At 46.4% G+C, this 19,944-nt stretch overlaps 1 protein-coding gene across 1 annotated transcript; it reads left to right on the forward strand.

Moving 5' to 3' along the window:
- The first annotated feature begins 11,776 nt into the window (after positions 1-11,776).
- Positions 11,777-19,736, forward strand: LOC128806496 (serine/threonine-protein kinase SBK2-like). The gene is given in 5 exon segments (XM_053976142.1): positions 11,777-11,824; positions 11,826-11,917; positions 17,772-17,986; positions 18,708-18,910; positions 19,167-19,736. Coding segments are annotated over 5 exon segments (1,128 nt in total).
- The last annotated feature ends 208 nt before the right edge of the window (positions 19,737-19,944 follow it).

Below are 19,944 nucleotides of genomic sequence, written 5' to 3' on the forward strand. Positions count from 1 at the left end.
AAGTTGATCCTGTTATATGGCTTGAATAGACTGAGAGCTTGTGGCAAGGATAAATAATGTCTGTCTTTCAGAAAAGTAAAAAATTAGGACAGTTTTGGGAATGTAAATATTTCCCTGCCTTTCCCTGTTTTCCTCACCCAGCTGGTTTAGCTCCAAAATCACTCAGAATTTTTCTTTCTCAGACACAGATATACCCTGGGTGAAAATTAAAGGGACAGATTCACTCATGTGTGTTATCTACTAAAGATGAAACCAACTTCTGGCTCCACAGGCAAGGTAAAGTAGAGGTGGCCTCCTGCTCAGGGGTGTTCCTGATGTGTACAGGTTGTATATCATACCTGTGTTTTCAGATGTGATAACCAGAAGAAATGTTCTTTCTTTATAGTGGTGTATAACAAATAGTGTTAGAAAAACTAAATAAATAAAATGCTGGAACTTTCTTTGCTGATATAACTGTGAAATCACATCATTAAAATCCCTCTAAGCTGGAAAAATGGGAGTAACAATGTCCTGCAGCAACGCTGTTTGTTGCTGCTCCTTTCCAGCTCACCCTTTGCTGATGCCCCTTTGCTATCTATGTAACACCAAGGCAGGGGGTAGCACTGTTGTGCCTGGCTGTCTCAAGGCAGGCAAAAACCATGTTGCAAAAAACCATGAACTCATTCTGCTCACAGCCTGAGCTGGGCTAAAGCTGCACAGGCTAAAGCCTCATCAGATGGGTGCTTTGCTTAAACAAACTTAGCAGATCATATCAGGTTGAAATCATTATTCATAGCAAAGTGGGACTAGGCTTGTGTCGCTGTTGAGGTAGGGATGGGAATGGAAATGCCTCTAAGTTCAGAAGGTAAAGAATGATGATTTATTTGAAAGCATATCATTTTTTATAGAGAATATTATGAGGACCAATTTTATTTCTTAAAGTAAAAATATTTCACACCATTGGTGCACTATGAATAGCACACGGTGGAGAACATATCTATAAGCAATATGAACAGAAAGAGAGATAATAATTGTTTACATTCCTCTCAGACTTTTTCCCAGGCTTAGCCTGGTAGAAATCTCTCTCCTTTTCTCTCTGACTGAACTGAGAATATCCACAGGCTTGTACTGCATTGACTGGCAGCAGGACTAGAGGTCATTCAGTTCTGTCTTTTTTGCCTCTGCAAAACACTGCTGAGGCCCAGGCCTAACTATCTGTCTGCATAACATCTCACTCTCATCCTATTGTCACTTTTTGCAGATTAAATATCTGTGAGCAGCTACCTATGGCTATCTAAGTGACTGCAGCTACCTAAGTGACTCTTTGCAGAGCAGCAGTGACCACAGAACAAGAAGAGTTTTAGGATCTTTCCAGTAGGCCTGGCAAGAAGGAAGCAGGAGGAGTCTGATCAAGCTGAAACAGACAAAAAGTGGAGAGTTACCTGGTGGTGCAGAGGAGGAAGCACATAGTTGGCTGTGAAAAGGAAAAGTGTGGGAGGTAGGCACTGAAGAGAGCAGAGAGTCGTGTTGGCTGTTGAAAATCAGAGTCGTGGCAAAAGCAGAGTGTTCCAGAACTTCAGCACGAAGCAGAAGTGACACTGTGAACAAGAGAAGACCTGAGACTGACATTTGAAGATCATTAGTCCATGTTCATCCTACCTGTGCTGGTTTTCTTTACTAAGAATCTGTTGAATAAGTCTTTGTGAGGACAGCCAGATGGAAAATAGGCAAATAAAAGGTGGTATAGAAAAGAAAATACAAAAGCAAAAGAGAGAGGTTAGGCAGGAAATACAGATGTGGGGTGCTCAGGTGGGGAAAAGCACTGGCAGTGATGGTGTCTCCTGAAAGTCACAGTTGTCCCATGCCTCTGCTCCAATTTCCTGACTTAAAGACCCAGGAATCAGCCCTGACTGAACACTATATAATTTTAGCAGAGATGTCTCCATTAAAGAGGAGCAAAAATTCAGCAGTACTAAGTGGAGGTAGAGCCTCCCTGTGGAGAGAGATAAAGGGAGATCTGCTTCAAAGGAGAGGCAGTGAGTCAGCACTGGAGAGGCAAAGCAGGGGATATATCTATTGCTGGGTGCCCAAGAGATTTGAGGAGATAAACACTTCTTGCTGTCACTAAGCCTTTCTCCATCACACTGTGACCAATGAGACTTTAGGAGACAGGTGCCTTCTGTTGCTTCATGGCTGTTGCTGGGTGATTTGTAGATCTGATGCCAAAGTTCAAAGTTAAATTCCCAGGAATTGCTCAACCCAAGATAATGCCAGGAAGCAGTCAGCAAAATCGGTGAGATGATGGAAGTTACTCCTCAGTAAGACAAAAGCTTTTTGGGGAAAAATTGCCACGTGGGATTTTTCTCACCCACCCCTTTCCCTTGCTGTCCTAGTTTCATTGCCTCTCCAAATGTACTTCTTCTGCTGGACTGATGCCTAGTGGTACATACAAAGGGGGCTGAAGAGAAACATGTCAGGATGTTTTGATAGAAAGTCAAGGTAAACAATTCAAAGCAAGAGGTAAATCAGGAATTAATAAAGAGGAACAGTTAATTATTTCTTTCACCCATGTAAATTGGGGAATGGTGAGTCTGAAGTCAGGAAAAAGCTGGAAAAGAAAGGAAAAGAAAGATGTCTCTATATGCTATACCAGTAAGAGGGAGGTGGGGAGGGCTTGGCAGTTCCTTGCAGGCTGATGGGGTGGAAAGGGTACTATTCCAAGCCTTATTGCTTTCCAGCTGGCTCAGACTGATGGTGTTTGCTATTCCCATGATATCTCTGATAGCATCTGTCTGATGTACTAATGGCAAGATGCTTCATTCACCACTCAAAAGAGGGATTAGGGCTCAAATTGCCATTCCAGCTTGTCACTCACCAAGGAATTAAAATCTTCTTTGAATGTGGAATTTACTAACCCTGTGGGAGAGCCTAAGACTAAGGAAATGATGCTTTAAACATGAGATCACTGAAATAAAATAACTCATTAGCTGGTGAGTGTTCATCTTTCCAAGCTGTAGTGGAGAGCCACTGGGCAACGTTACACAGGCAGCACTCTCATGGAACAGCCAGGTCATCACAAATACCCCAGACCTCTGAAGAAACAGCAGAGTATAGTGCAGGAACACCAAGAGATTGCTTTTAAGGAATTTATGTTGTTGTAATAGAGGAGGCTTTGATCTATGTCTTTCCTAATGGAGCAAATTAACTACTTCTTGTCCTGATTTGTCACTGACAGTTGGCCATGGTCACAAATCTAAATCAGGGGCTGTGCAGAAAATCACTTTGAATTTCATCTTCATCAGAAGACTGATGTCTTCATCAGATGACTGATGCCTTAAATAAATGTATATAGATGTGCCCATGTGGGAAGACAAGTGTCCTGTAGTACAAGCCTGTGATCTCTGCTGGCTCAGCTGTGCTATCAGGTAGCTGTGCTTACAGTAGAAGTGAGCTGGTACTGAGTGGTGCACAGTGGTGGAGAGCAGCAGCATCTCAGGAAGCTAGATGGTCAGGCAATGATACACAGTCACTCTAGGTACCTGGGTTCCTCCAGGAATTACTGACATCTGTGGTTTTAGAAAGTCTGAGGACACTGCCCTCCTGCTCCCCTCCCTGCTCTCCCCCCAACCCCAGAACCCCCAGTTTCTGAAAACATGTCTTTAGAATTGTCCAGGTAATAAGGTCCTTTAAGAAATTAGCAGTGAATTCCAGGTCTTAGTCATTTGCATTGTTTGTGGGGTTTTTTTGGTTGGTTGGTTTTGTTTGATTTTGTTTTTATGGGTTGGGGTTTTTTTGCTATGCTAGGTCTAGCTTCTCTTCATACTACACATAATTTTATCTCCTTTGGAATATAAGTACAATTTGAGCCAAAATACGCTGCAAGTTGAAGCAATTGTGTTGTAGTTGGTGGAATTACTATGGATTGATGGACAAGGTATGACTCAGGGTCAAAAGCCCTTTTGGTTTTTTGTTGGGGCTCCTTCCATCTCTGGAACAATCCCTGCTAACATCCCTACACCAGGGGCTCTCTCTAGTGCTCTAGTGATGAAAGGCTCTCAGCCTCCCTTGAGAGAAACCTGTTTCTGTGTGATCAGCGAGGCTGATGAAATCTCTTTGGAAGACTTAAGCTCTCTCTTTGGAAGACTTAAACTGTATCTGAACTCCGCTAGGAACGAAGCACAGCTGGGTAACCTAGCTTGTGTCATGTCCACAGATCATCTCTCAGAAGGCAGTTCCCTGGATGGGCTATGCAACCTGAAAAATCTTCAGAGCCCACAGCAACTGACAGATCCTACAGTTCCTACAAGGTAGGATAGTAAGAAAGCAAGCTCAAGCTAGCAGAGGTCACAGTCATCCTCAAGTCAGCCACAGCTGTCCTACCTCTAGTTTCTGTGGAGAAGAATTGTGGTTGCAGGGATGTTGAACTTGAAATACCTGCTGCTGCCATGTGTGTCCATCCAGGTTAAGGAATTTTTTTTTGCCCCTTTAGATTCTGCCTGTGATGCCTTAGGTTTTAGCTTTTATATTTTTCAGATTCTGTACTGCTTTAGTGTGTAGTTCTGAGCTTCATATTAAATGTTGGTGAGCTCTCTTCACAGAGTAAGTAGCTAGACAAAACAATTCCTTTTCTAGCTGGGGAACAAGGACAACTGATCCAAATTTCAGGCCCGAGAGCATAAACAATGTGGACCGAAGAGAGAAAAAAAAGAAGGATGTGACTTCATAATGTAAAGCTATAATTAGACAATTAACTCCAATATGCTAATGGAGCAGAACATAAAAGTGTGAGACCCCATGACTGGTCATCCATTTTGTGACCATTTTGGGTTAATCTTGGGTGCAGCCCTGGCTGGGCTCTTGTGCTGCCCAAGGTGTATCCATTGAGGCCTTCTAATAAATACCTACTTTATTCTTTCACTCCATCTAGCCTCTGTTCTAGGTCAGCCTTGACAAGGCATCACCTGTACGTCTGTACGTCTGCCTGGTTGTCCCAGGTCCTCAGCTATTCATATACCTAGGTATTCACTTAGTGTTAACTCACAGCAGAGATCGATCACTGGACCACAGTGGCAAGGGAAGCTGAAGCTCAGACTCTAGAAGGTCCCTGGTACAGAAAAATTAAGTCTTGAAGGTCTTGAATGTAACAGGTCACTTCTGTGGAACTGAATTTCAAAGTGGCTAAATGAATCTGTTCAATTAATGCACTTTTCTTTAGTTTAATATCACTCCCTAGTGCCATTTGGGTAGTTTTCAGGCAGTTTTCGCTGTTATATTTTTTCAAACCAGTCTTGATTTCTTACCTCTTCCCCCCAGTAACCTTGCAGATGTAGTAAGAGACACACCAGCAGCCATGGTCCTGGGAAAGTGACAAAGATTTGTTTAGCTCAAGATGTGTATTTGTCAAGATGTATCCCAAGGATTTGAGGCTTGGGATAAACAATTTTTTAAAGCTTTCTTTTACGTCTGTCTGGAAGTCAAAAATGCAGCTACATACAGACAGTGATACAGTTGCTTCTACCTTCCAGCAGCAGAGTGCAATGTTTGGTAGGAACAATTTCACTCCTGATTTGTAGTAGATTGGTGAGAGGGAACAACTTAGTTGGAAGTAAGACCAGACAGATACTTTGAATGTTAATAAGTCACTTGGACTGCATGACATTTGCCTGAAAGTCCTGAAGGAATTCAAATGTGAAACTGCGAACTGCTGGCCAAGCTGCATAACCTGTCTGTCATTAGTATCTCTGTGCCTGAGCGCTGATGGACTGCTGGTGTAACCCATTCACTATTAAAAATCATTGGTGAGTATGACTTCCATCCATAGTAAGAGACAGGTGACTGTTATAAAAGTTAAGACTGAAGAATGGTCTTGGTGATAGTCTCGTGAGAAAGACAGTGTAAAGGGAAATCCCACATCATTGCCATGATGGTTTCTGTGAGGGTCTCAATAAGCACAGGAAGTTACTAAAGGGTTGGAGGAAAGGTCCTTTTGTGGAATGAAAGCTGAATAAAGGACAAGAAGTAAAAAGGGAACATGGCACCTTTCTTGGAGAGAAGAGAAGAGAAGAGAAGAGAAGAGAAGAGAAGAGAAGAGAAGAGAAGAGAAGAGAAGAGAAGAGAAGAGAAGAGAAGAGAAGAGAAGAGAAGAGAAGAGAAGAGAAGAGAAGAGAAGAGAAGAGAAGAGAAGAGAGAAGAGAAGGATTATCCAGTCCAACTGCCTGACCACTTAAAGGTCAAAGTTAAAGCATGTTATTATGGGCATTGTCCAAATACCTCTTAAACGCTGACAGGCTTGGTGGCAGTGGCCACCTCTCTAGGAACCTGTTCCAGTGGTTTACCACCCTCTTGGTAAAGAAATTCTTCTTCATGCCCAGTTTGAACCTACCCTGGCACAGCTTTGAACTGTCCTGTCACTGGAACTAAGGAAGAAGAGATCAGGCCCTCCCCTTCACTTCCCCTCCATAGAAACCTAAGAGAGCAGCGAGTTTTTCCTCCAAGCATAGCCCATATAGAAGTAGTTTTATTCAGCAGCTTCATGGATGACCTAGGGGAGTGACTGAACTCCCTGCCTCCCTTCCTTGCAATTTTTTGGACAGCCCCAGAGGAGACAAGTGCAATGCCTTGACATTAGACAGATAGCAACACTGGGAATAGTGTTGCAGCAGCAGTGGTCCCTAGGAGCTGACTGGTGGAAGATGTTTTGCAGAGTGCTGGCCTTCTCTGTGCAGATGAAGCTGTAGAAATGAGGTAGGGTTAGCACAGAAGGGGTCAGCCTTCCTCAGGGAATGGGAGCCTTTGCCTTCCAGACCATTGCTACAGGCAGGCAAGAAGCTGCCAAAGAATTGAGAGGTAGGCAGGAACCATCGTTTTGCCTTGCTTCATGGGTATTGGTAAGTTTTGATGGCCCTAACCAGCCTCTCCTGGATCTTCCACAGCAACATCTTCCCATGTGACCAAGAAACCCATTTCACCTCAGCCCTGGGCTTTTAGTCCCTGCCTGAGCTGTAATGTGGTCTATCTTTCCCAGCCATGCATGGCCATATGCACTGTTCATCTGATCCTGGCAATTGAACAGACTTCCTGGCTTGGCCTCATACCTGCCTGGCAATCACTGGATTGTGACTGGCACTGACTGCCACTACCAGGAATGATACTGACCTACAAACCAACTTCTCACCTGGACCTTGGACCTGCTTTGCCACCACAAGCTCACCTGATGATCTGGACTCTCAGTTGAACCCAAGTCGATCCCTGGGCCTGCCTGCTCTCTCCTTGTAGGAAACTGGGACAAGACTTGGCTGGAGAGACCTTGTCCTGCCAGCCTTTTCTCCCTTGCCTCCTGGATCCCAAATGCTTAGGAGCAGTTGTCCCATCTCTCTGCCCTGACAGAAGAAAACTTTCCCAGTAAAATATGTTGTTTTACATGCCCCACCACCCAAGTCCACTCTTCTTATGCAAGTCTATCCTTTCTTCCTGCAAGATCTCACTACTCTTCTCTTCCCAGGATCTGTCATTAAGCCATCTGGAGCCCCAGCCAACTCAGCTCCTGGAGTGGCACTACCTTAAAAGGCTAGGGTGGGAGCTGCAAGCTGAGTCTCACTGAACAGTCCCTACCTGTACCTGTGGTGACAAATAAGCCATTAAGTTTCAGGGAGAAGGCAGATCTACACCATGGTTACAGGATATTTTATATTGCTTTAAGCCCTGAAGAACAGGCTGGGAGAGATGGAAAAGGTTAAAAATACAGGTATTGTGGCTCCCTGTCCCCATGCTGGGGACATTGCTCTGAGCATTGCTCTGAGGCACTGGGATCAGCGCTCATGGATTCCATTAGATTAGCACTGCCTCTTGCAATCATTCTGCACCCAATGCACCTAACAGCAATGTGAAGGCAGTAGGTTGAAGTGGGACCAAGCAGAATGCTTTGATGCAGGTGTGGTGTTCAGTGGATAACCAGAGATTTCAGGTGTGAGGGGTTTTGACAAAGATGGGGAACATAGCTGGGAAGCACTTCTGGGGACCAGGCCCCGGGCTCAGTGTGACTGCTGTGTTAGCTGGGAAGTGAGGTGGGACATTGTAGGGCATTGTCAGGAAGGCGGCCAGCAGATTCCTCAGTGATGGGATAGCACTGAATGACCTCAGAGCACAAATGGTCTGTGCAGCTGGTGGACTCCTCTGAGCACCCTGCCTGTGCCAAGGAGAGCTCAGGGCCCCAGCTCTCCTGGGAGGCAGCCCACACCTTGTAGTACCCTGCAGATTGGCTTGCCTGCCGGTCTGCTGAGGCTAGGGGGGAGGAAAGTGTTGGCAGCTCACAGAATTATTAACAGAAGAAGCAGAAGGGAAATGGGGAAAGTCAAAGAGTGGTTTCCCAGTGTCAGGCACAGAACCGGATCTGAAAAAGCTAAGCAAAATTTAGTGCTGGAAATGAAGGGGTCGTGACTACTCTGAAAAGCTGCTCTCACAGATGTTCTGAGTAAATGCTTGTGGTCAGCTTAAAAATATAGAGACAAACAGAACATTGTCATAGACTACAATATTAAAAGAGCAGTGTCATTTTAGTCCCATTAGGTAAAGGAGCCTGATATTCATATTTCAGCAACTTTCTCTCACACATACCCCTGCTGATAAGCCTCCACACCTTCAAAGATTGCTCTGTTGGGTTCAAATGGCATCAAATCTTCTTCCCCCTAGATGCTTTTGGAGCCTCTGATAATATAGAATGGGAACTAAAGAGCTGTGTGGGGCTGGGTCACCCTGAAACAGGAGTTCAGACCTCACCCAGCTGCTGTGGAAATCATCAGTCTTTAGCCAGGAACATTGTGAAAAATGGTTCACACTAAAGCCAACACTTGAGAAACTGAGCATCCTGCTGAAAGTGTGCTGGGAGAGCTAGTTCCCTCCATGGTTCTTTGGGTACTTGCTGGAAGATGGTGGATTTCTCTTTGGAGGGGCAGTATTCCTTTGCAACCATAAATCTGGCATCATCTGACTATAGAGCACTCTCTATTAGGAGATCAGACCTCATCCTTTAGAGCTGTGTACGCCTGTACTTGAAGAACTGCTGCTGTTCTGATGTGAGTGAAACAGCCTGCTCTGTGTATGCTGAGGATGAGCAATAAGGGAAGAGAAAGAAGGATGAAAAGGAGAACCCTTCTTGATTATGTCCCTTTACTGTAGTTACTTCAGTCCAGCTGTTCTTCATGCACTTGCCACTGCTATGATTTTGTGTCACTGGCTCCTGGAAATTTTCATGCTCTGTTATTTTTCTGTGTACTGCCTATTCTGAGCCAGACATGCAGGAGACAGGATATTCATCATGCTAAACCAGCCATAATTCAGAGGAGGAAAAGGACGTATTTTCATATAGTATTTGTTACATATCATAGGCCATCCCCAATGCTTATGTGTGTCACTGTAATGGGTTGAATGGGTTGACTCTGGCTGGGTGTCAGACACCCACCAAAACTCCTCTATCACTCCCTCTTCATTGCTGGACAGGGGAAAATATAATGAAGGGTTCATGGGTTGAAATATGGACCAGGAGAGATCGCTCACCAATACTGTCACAGGCAAAACATGCTTGAATGAGAGATATTGAGTTTATTGCTAACAAAATCAGAGCAGGATCATGAGAAGTAAAATAAGACCTCAAAAAACACCTTCTCCACAACCCCCCATCCTTCCTAGCTCTACCTCCTCCACAGCCTGGGACCAAACTTTCCAAGACACTAAGGCAGTTTTGGTTACATCATGTTTCCATATTCTGTCAGTGTTGACTTTGACCAACATCTTGTTTGCCAGCTGGACAAAATGTGTGCAGTGTGGGTGAGAGAGGTGTAGGTGTTAAATTACGGAGGTCCTGAAATGCACTAGTGTGGACTTCATTAGTAGTGCAGCAGCTCTAGGGCCTCCAACAGCTGTCCTGTGCCCAGTGCTCAGGGAGTGGAGGTCAGGGATTCTCAAACATACATGTGATACACAGTACGTGACATATTCCCTGTTAATGAGGAATGCAGGACAAGCCCTGCAGATGAATGGCAGATCAGGGAAATTGCTACTTGTCGGTGCACTCCAGGTAAGGCTGTGGAAGAGGTCTCTTCTCTAAACCAAACCCCTCAGCAGGTGCCCATCTCAATAGGAATGGATAAAATAGGGATTCTGTCTCTCAAAAAATAAACTGGAAAATAAGGAAGACTGCTGTATTTTGTTCCTATATCTGGAAGCATGTTTAAGATAGTGATTGGAGAGAAGGAGAGAGGGAGTAGAGGAGTCAGGGAACCTGGGCTGCTTTCCCAGTAACTGCATTATTACTGTAAATTATAGCAAGTCCCCAGGGACATTTTTCAGTTCTGACTTGTCTCTCAAGTAGAGGCAACAGTCTCACACTTTCCACCAGAAGACTAGATTATACAGAGTCCCTGTTCCTGGAGAGCAGTGGTTACACTATACCATTTATCCCAGTGCTGAGTTCTTCGATATTGGATAGGTTTCTTTGGTACACTCACATCACCCCTAGCTGTAATGTTCCTTCCTGTAGGGACTTTGCACATTGAAGGCTATTCCCAATCACACTTTTCAGAATGTGTGTGAAGGCACAGGCTTGAATGGCAAAAGACCTTTAGGTCATCAGCAAAACAATCTCACTCCCTACCTCTTATCCAGAAGCACAGGGACAACTGGGAGCCTGACTGGGCTACTCCTCTTGCCCTCTGATTTGCACCACCTCTGAGTGGTAGCAGATTGTCTCTTCACAGGCCTGGGCCAGCAGTCCAGTACATCTCACCTTGTTGCCTCTCTGTGAGGGCAGAGCCCTTAGTGACAAGTCCTTGGCATCATTATTCTCCCTTCCGAGATCAGATGAGAAGCTTCAGTCCTGTGCTGGAGACCCAGAGTATTTATGTTTATGGGAGCTGCTCTTCTCTCTCCTCTTAGACTGTCTTTCACCTCTCCCAGCCTTCCTTCCAGTTTTCTGACCTCAGGGAATGCCAAGGCTCATCACTACAAGTGCCCATCATGGCTCTGGCTCTAGGGAACAGGGAGGCCAGTGCTGTGGCACACCCATGTCACAGCTGCATGCGCTGCTGCTTCAGATACACAAACTGGTCTACTTCCTTGGGAAAAAAAAAAAAAAAATATCAGTGCTTAAGAGCCAAGATTCAGGGCCTGCACGGTGTCCATGTATCCAGGAGCTGTTTTCATCTCCATGCTCAAGTGGAAGAAGGAAGACCTTGGCACAGGAGTATGCTCTGGGGGCAGGTACTGAGAATAGGTAAAATGTTCACAAGTCATCACAGTTATCATTAATAAGCTCAGCTTCACCACCATGCTCTGCAGTACCGGTGTGTGTGAGGACCCTGACCCACTGGGCTCCAAGAGGGGTTCTTGAGCTAGCCATGGTTTGTGCCTGGTCTCTGATGCCCACTGGTACAGGCACCTTTGGTAGCCAAGGACAAGCACTGGCAGCCCATGGTCGTTCTGATCCCTGCCATCAGGAACGGACTCCTGCTTGGCACAGCCCTGGAGCAAGGACCTTGTACCAGCCCAGGGAGCTGCTTTGCTCCTTCAGCTGTAATGAGAGCCCGAGCTGGAGCAAAGGGCTGAACAAGGTGGGTCTGCCAGTGGGTTCCTGGGGGTTTATAATGCTATGGCTAGAGCAGAAACAACCCCACCCCGACCCCTGAAACACATCCCCCTCCATTAAGAGGGTAGAAGGATAGTCCTTTCCTCCCCCCTTTCTCGCTCTTTTCCCTCCCGGAGGTCACCTTCAGCAGGGAGGCAGTGTGCCCCCAGGCCCAGAGCCATGGGGACGGGGCGGAGCGTCACGCTTAGCCCCGTAGCTCCTGGCAGCCCCCTCCGGCTGCTGGCGCAGGCTGAGCCCGGCGGCTGCGGCGAGGGGAGCGAGGCAGTCGCGGCTGGCTGGCTGTCCTGCGCTGCTGGAGAAGGTGAGAGGCTTAGTACAGGCGGAAGGGAGAGTGGGAAGGGAAGTTACAGCAGTGGCAGGATGAAAGACACTGGACAGGCATGTAAAAGCGCACCCACCTCTCTCAAACTGGTTTTGGAGACTCGAGCGCGGTGTGCCGGCACAATGCGGAGCGCACCCACTTTCCCCAAGAGGGCTGATGGAGAGCTCGTTGGTGGCTTTGCCCTGGAAGGTCGCTTTGTGTCCACTTGTGGTCGGTGGGATGGTGCTACGGTCCTGGCGGGCTGGCTGGGAGAAAGGTGTGATGTGGCTTGGTCCCAGTGAGGTTGCTGCCGGTTTCTGTCCGAGGAGGCTGCTGTGCGGAGGCTGTGGTGTGCTGCGTGCTGCGGAGAGCCTTACGGGGCTCTCCGGGGAGACTGCTGGGTGTCTCTGCCCACACCAGCACTAAGGAGTTCTGCTACCGGCACAGTCATGCCGTTCTCTGCAGCGACATTAAGCACTAGCCTGCTGACCAGTTTTAGAAAGAAGCTCATAAATCTACCAGCAATTAGGCCACAAGCAAACGTTGCGATAATCTATTCTTATCCCTTGTTGTATTAAACATGGTTTGCACCACAGTGGACCTTTTAGGGGAAAAAAAAAAAAAAAAAGATGCCGTTCTTGAACCAAAAGTTATGAAGATGGAAGGATATTCTTCCATAATGTTTGATGAGATTTTTAGGGGCAAATATCCTTCTTCACAGAATTTGCACTACAGCGGAGGTCTGAAATGGCCTCACTTCAGCTTCATCTATTGGTTTTATTATAATGCTTTTACCTAACTGGGAGAGCTCTTTTTAGTGAAATTCTAGTACTCAGAAAGGTGTATACAGATTGCAGAGTAACTTCTTCACACTCTGTTTGATAAGCAATAAAGATAGCAGCCCTGGAAGTTTTCCCTGTAAGTTTCAGCCCTCTTGCCACTGTCATGACTTTCCCTTGTCCTTTTTCTGTCAAACTGGGGACACCAGAGGTAGCTTGCTGAACTGTGGGCTCATCGATATCATTAAAAAGATGGAAAACATCCAGTAACTGGTTCTGTTGATCTATCAGCCTCCAGAAGAGTTCAGGAAATTTACCCAGGCTTTATTCATATCAATATATTTTTAATACTTCAAGAAACATCATAAAAGGTAGATAAAGAAGAATACAAAGCAGAGCAAATGGCAAAATAAATTTATTGTTAAAAATACAAATTCCACTAGTATATGATATTCTCAATTGTAGTGCAGAAGCTGTTAACAGGTGGCCAGCTCTTCAGAAATACAGCTTCCCTAACTCAGCTGATTTTTGGAGATTAAATTTCAGACTGTCTCATTGCATCTGTATGTAGGAACCTCTGCAGAAACTGGAGTTCACTGTAAGAGGCACATCGCCTCAGAACAGATATCTTCTTTTGTTACAATCATCTCAGCCTACGTGAAACTGAACAGCTGTCTCTAATTTTTTTTTTCTTGTTTGTTTTGTTTTGTTTACAGTGAAGTTTACTTTCTTAATTTAGCATCTGGAGAATGTTAGTTTGCCTCTCACTGCCAATATTTCCTGCATCTGAATCTTTTCAGACATTCTCTTTAGCAGAGTGAATGCAAATGTGGAACCTGTAACATCAGTAACCCTTGATCTGTTATGCTCTTAGACTTGTATCTATAACATTAACACATGTATCTATATCACTGTAGATTGTTTCTACTGCAATTCTGTATCATCCAATGTCTAAAGGCCTGCAAAGGTAGTGAGGCTATACCAAATCTATATTTCTGGATTTACATAGTGCCCATTAAGCAGCATGAAGAACCTAGATGTGTCTGATTAATATGACTTTTTTTTTTTTCCATCACCCATCCAATGCCAGACTAAAATCCTGACTTCTTTCGTCATTTGAAATGCTTTTGTATCTGTGTATGTGCATGCACTAGTTTTACCAAGCAACACAGTCGACCCAAACCCTTTTTGTGCCATTTGCAAATATTTTCTGGATGATTTCAGTGTTTTCTTCTAGATCATTGACAAAGGTAAAAGTATTATAACAGAGTTAGGATTGAAAAAAATTAATTGTGTAGGGTGAGAGCAACAATAAAATATGGTATTTTCCACTATATACTGGGCTTTTAAATAATTAATTAAAAATGTGTGTCTTCTTGGTTTAGACCAACGCGAGGATGAAGTTGTACAGATAACTTTCAGGAAATGACCAGTGAATGGGACATTTCTGGCAGGTGCTGTGTGAACCCATACCAGGATGAGAACTGCTTCAAACCAACAATTTAGAGATTGGTGGGAAGTGCCTGCAGGTGGGGTCCTTACACAGCCCCTAAGCAGAAGTGCGATAACAACTGGGTGAAGTGATCTGAATTACTTGGTACACTGAATACATTTGAGAAAAATGTGCTTTTCTAAACACGGTGCAAAAATATTCATGTAGAAACCAGTTAGGCAGCACTAATAAAGAGACATGAAGAGGAAGTTAATTTCTTCCCCAACATTCCCCAGTAATCTGGAAAAACTCTGGACTCATAATGGATGTATAAGGTAATGCAGCCTGTGTGTCATTCCTGCAAAAAGAGATCTTGAGGCCACAGCATGAGGCAGGGGGGAATCCTAGCTGGATGTGTAACAGGAGGCATTCCCTCCAAGACAATTGGGGTTTTAATGTGGGGGATGGGAGGAGAAAAAATGATGAGGCTTTAGAAAAGAGCCATGACACAGATCTGAGAGCTGGGGAAGCAGGCTGGACAATCTGAGAGCTTGGTCTGACAATTAGACAGAAAATTATTTGAAGGCACTGAACCAATAAGAAGACTGAGAGGTGTCTTGATCAGAGAGCATAGAGATGCTTATTGTCAATTCAAAATGTGACCACATTTTGTGGCAGCATCACGTCTGTTTTTTAACTAACTGATGCAGGCACTACAGAAGGACAGTGTGACAGATGCTTTGCAAAGCCTAAGTAAAGCATCAGTTAAATGCATCGCCTGAGCTTCAGTCTGATAGTTTTACACAACCTAATTAATTGAAAATATGTTCTCATAGCCTGTGGTCATACCTTTGACCACAGGGCATATAAACCCTGCAAGAGTCTGGAGAAATTTAACAAGTATTAGAAACCTGTTTTCTCTATCTGAGAAACTTCAGCAGCAGGTTAGGTAAATTCAGATTACGTTATCATACTAAAACCTAACAGCAAGAATGTTCACACCAGCATTTAGAACTGACCAACTGTCTTTGGATCAAGCCTGAATGACTTTTTGAAAGAGATGCCCCAGATGCTATTTGTTATTTGGTTTGTGTTAAGGCCCTGTAGAAGGTCAGACAAGAAAGTGGACCCCACATGCCATATGCTCAAGGCCATTTTTAATAGAGTATCTTTGATATGAGAAGAGGCTGAAACAGCTGAAACTCTTCAGCTTGAAAAAGAGAAGGCTCAGAGGGGATCTTATTGGTGTATATAAATATCTGATGGGGGTAATGAAGAAAAGGGAGCCAGATTCTTCTAAACAGTGATCATTGATGGGAGTCTCCATCTATGGAGATATTGAAGACCTGGCGGAACACCTTCCTAGACAACTTGTTTCAGTTGCTGCATCTTGAGCAGGGGACTTGGATTAGATGATCTCAAGAGGTCCCTTCCAACCTAAATACCTCTGTGATTCTGTTATCATAGCACTATCTTTGTTATACAGAAATCACACTGTCTTTGGCTTTTGACATGTATGAAGTGTTTTTCTGCACTAAATATATTAATCATTTTGGTTGAAGAACCAGAATAACATTACCTGGACTAAGACATTGTATCTCCATAGGTTAGATCCCCCTCAGCTTCTCAGGTGGTTCAGAATTATCTCGTGATGGAGTAAAGAATGTGAGCTTTTTTGCTGCTGTAATTAGAGATTCTTTTGAGGAATTACAGTCAGCAGCCTGGAAACAATAGCTCTAGCAGGGATGAAGCATGGAAAGGATAGTGGAGGAAAGAACAGGTTTCAGTAGGACTCTGCCTGCTGCCTTCAGTACAGCACAGCCAAATGGTGAATACATCCTGGCCAGGGCTCTGGTGAACTCTTCTTCAATGCTTGTCAATCTGCAAAGGAAAAATAATACTTTAGAAGGTATCACAAGCAGGTGCAGAGCACCCAGGCACACTCTACTCAGCAGTGACCCAAATTTGATCCTCACCTTCTTAGCTAATCACAGTGGCATCTGAAAGAAAGACCTGACAACGTCAGCTATTTTCTCAAGTACGGACTTTCTCTTGTAGTTAATGACTCCAAGGGCAGCAAGGGCCAAAGTCTGCAAACTGTTCTGGAGTGACTGCAGCTGGGGGTTCCTTCATAAGGAACCTTGTGACCCGCAGGTCACAGGCCCTCAAGAAACTCTACCCATATCCTCTGGATGATCTGTTCTTCCAAGCTGGCTCATTCACTTTGTCGCTCTACTCTTGCAGAAAAGTAGGGCCAATTACTTGGCACTTCTGAATTGAACAAGATTTAGGAATGCAGTCTAGAAGAGAAGGAAGGGAAGAAGAACTTTCCCACAAATAGTCCCAGGCTCCTGTAGAAACCCAGCCTTGTTGTAGATTTCCCAGGTTTAAATAATTATTTTTTTCCAAATTTCTTTATTTTGAAGAATGACTGGATTTAGCAGCAGTGGGGTTCCTTTGCAGAAGAGAGATGTGGACGTACTGGAACAAATCCAGACTGTGAAGACAGTTAAGATATGGGAGTATCTCTCATAGGAGGAGAGGCTAACAGAGCTGGGACTTCAGCAGCCTCATGAAGAGAAGGCTGGAGGGGATCATCTGATCGATGCATATGAATACCTGCAAAAACACACAGCCACGTGTATCACAGTATCAGATGATACTGAGTGACAGAACTAGAGGCAGAAACAGAATTTCTATTTAAGCATAAGTTAAAATATTTTTTACCACAAAGGTGATTGAACACTGAAACAGGTTACCCACAGCAGCTGTGGAGTCTCTATCCTTGGATTTAAAATGGGGCTGGGCACAGGACAATCTGCTCTAGTTAACCCTCCTCTGAGCAGGACGTTGCAGTAAGAGATCTCCAGAAGTACCTTCTGGCATTTACCATCCTGTGACTCTGGTTCTGTGACCTTGCTCCAAGGCCAGGAAGAGCTCCCAGGGCCAAAGTGCCTTGTTCAGAGCACAGGGAGGTAGACAGGGAGAGAGTGCTGCCACAGAGGCCTTAAAATGCTGCCTTGTGGCTGGCTGGGAAAAGTGAAAAATCACTTCTCTGAAATAGGTCTGAAGCAGCTGGCTGTAGCTCAAAATGCCATTGATGTCCTAGGTTACTTCCTGTATAAGTTACTTGGCTGCACAGATGCGTGACTTTTGGTCAGAAATGTCATCAGGCATGTGAGGTACTGAGTTCCCTTTGGCTTCCTCGGGACACTCTGCCTTTTGTCACATGCCTGTGCCTAAGGGACAGGTCTGTCTCGTCTGCTACCTAAAGGACTTTCTCAATAAGCAGTAGAGGTGGAATTCTGTGTAGAGAGATGAGGTCTTGCTGCAGTAGGCTAAGGAGAGCAAGGGGGGTGACTGGGTCACACTTGAAAATCTTGGACTCTGCCAATGTTTTTCTTGTTGTCTAATATTAGGCAAAAGGATTAGGGGGCTGGAGGAGGTTCCCTTCAATAAGAGACCTTTTCTATGATGAGAGGCTTTGCCCAGAGATGTGCTGTATAAAAGTGCAAATTCAATTTTAGCACAGCAGCAAGAGTGCTCAGGCTCCAAGTGGCAGAAATATGCCTTGCCATGTCATGGTTTGTGTTGCATGTTTGATCTGGCTTTCTCTGTGTGTGCTGTGATGTTCCTGATCCTGGCTGTGGTGTTTCTGCAGCACTCAGCGATGGCCGAGAGCTCAGCTCTGACTGCAGCAGTGCCAGAGAGAGCAGCACCAACCAAGCTAGAGGAGCTCCTGGAGATCACCGCTCAGAGCCTGGTGCGCGCCGAGGTGGCTGAGCACTATGAGGTTGTTCGGGAGCTGGGCAGGGGCAAGTATGGCCATGTGATGCTAGTGACCCACAGGCAGAGAGGTAAGGAACTGACTGTGCCCTGTGAACTACTGTGCCTTGTGTCCTCTCCACTCACCAGGGCATGGGGCATGGGCTGGGCTGGTGGCACACTGGGGCCAGACACCAGGCATGGCAGGGAGGATCCCCAGGGAGACCAGCAGGATGGGGACCTCCCCAGCCAGGAACCATCCCATTACATCAGCCAGGGACCAGGTGATGACAGGGGGCAGCACAGAATATCTGGCAAGATCATAGTGATAAGACAGGTCCAAGGTCAAGCTGGGAAGTTAACCCACAAGTCAGGATCAAGAGAGTTCAGAGCTACACACCAACACGCATGTGATATAGATGGAAACAGTAATCTCACTACAGGACTCAGTCACAGAGCCCCAGGCCTGAACTGAAGTGGTGCCCTAAGGCCCATGGACAGAGGGTGTGAATGAAGGTCCTGGCTTGGCCATTTGAGTGCCCTGACACTGCTCTTCCCCAGTAGTCCCAGCTCAGACTGATAGGCCCAAGTATCCTGAATGTCTTTACTCTGCCCAGGGCTCCGGTGCATGCCCAGGGCTCAAAACTCACACCAGCAGCAGTGCCTGTTCCCAGACCTGGTGTCCACAGGGTATACCCACACAAACTTTGGACTAGAGACCTCCCTGCAGCTGTGACTGCCTGGATCTGTGGCTGCTCTGTCTTGCTTTGGTGTGACTTTCAGAGGAGTCAAACTCACTCTTCCCATCCCCAGGGACTCCTATGGCTCTCAAGCTGCTACCCAAAGCCAGTACCAAGCTGCACACCTTCCTGTATGAGTATTGTGTAGCACTGTCCCTTGCCACCCACCCTGCCATCGTCGGCATGTTCGGAATTGCCATTGAGTCCAGCCAGTACTATGGCTTCCTCTATGAACCAGCGCTGCACAAAGACCTCATCTCTATCATCAAACCCCGCGTGAGTGTTGCTACAAGGCCACGGGGACTGGGCTGTAGCATTTGGCCCCTCTGAAGGCTGGCTGGGTCAGAGGGAGGGAGATAAAGGCAATGGGCTGTGGATCTGTCTGGGTCTGCAGCACTGAAGCAGCCTGGGGCTTGCAAGGCAAGGAATGCGAAGGTCTTTCCCAGCACAGAGCACTGAGGTGAGAGTCCATGGGGCAGGGCTGCTGAGGTGCTCTGTGTGTGCCATCCCGCCTGTCTCTCTCCCTGCACAGGATGGGATCCCTGAGCCCGCCGCAAAGCAGTGTGCCAAGCAGCTCGTGAGCGCGCTGGAGTTCATCCACAGCCGGGGGCTGGTGTACCGTGACATCAAGCCCGAGAACGTGCTGCTTTTTGATCCCGACTGCCGGCTCGTCAAACTCACTGACTTCGGCCTCACGAGGCCCAAGGGTACCAAGCTCAAGCTGGTGGCCGGGGTAATCCCCTACACTGCCCCCGAGCTGAGCAACACTGCTGATGCCCAGGGGGTGCCCATCGATGCCAGTATGGATGCCTGGGCCTTTGGGGTGCTGCTTTTCTGCCTGCTGACCGGCTACTTCCCCTGGGAGCAGAGCCTGCCAGAGGACCCTTTCTTTGAGGACTTCATGCAGTGGCAGGAGACAGGCCTAGAAAAGGACGTGCCCCGGCACTGGAAGCGCCTGACAGCCGAGGCTGCCGGGATGCTGCGGAGCCTGCTGGCTCTAGATCCCGCCAAGCGTGGCCCCGTCAGCGGGGTGCTGCGCTACGTCCACTGCCCTTGGCGGCTGGAGGGTGGGCGCAGTGAGGAGGCTGCCGTGAAGTCCTAGAGCCTGCTCTCCACGGCAGGAGGGAAGGAGGCTCTCAGCCTGCAAGGGGCTCCAGGGTTTGGGCACCATGGTGGCCTGGGCGTGAGAGGCCATGGTGGCCCAGAGAGCAACTTCTCTGCAGCACCGTCCCTGCTGCCACAGAGCCAAGCTCCTTCCCCAGCTGACGGCCCTCATCCCATGACTCAGTGCTGCCCAGTGCCGCCTCCTT

This window comes from Vidua macroura, chromosome 1, assembly GCF_024509145.1.
Source record: "Vidua macroura isolate BioBank_ID:100142 chromosome 1, ASM2450914v1, whole genome shotgun sequence".
Classification (NCBI taxonomy): Eukaryota; Metazoa; Chordata; class Aves; order Passeriformes; family Viduidae; genus Vidua; species Vidua macroura.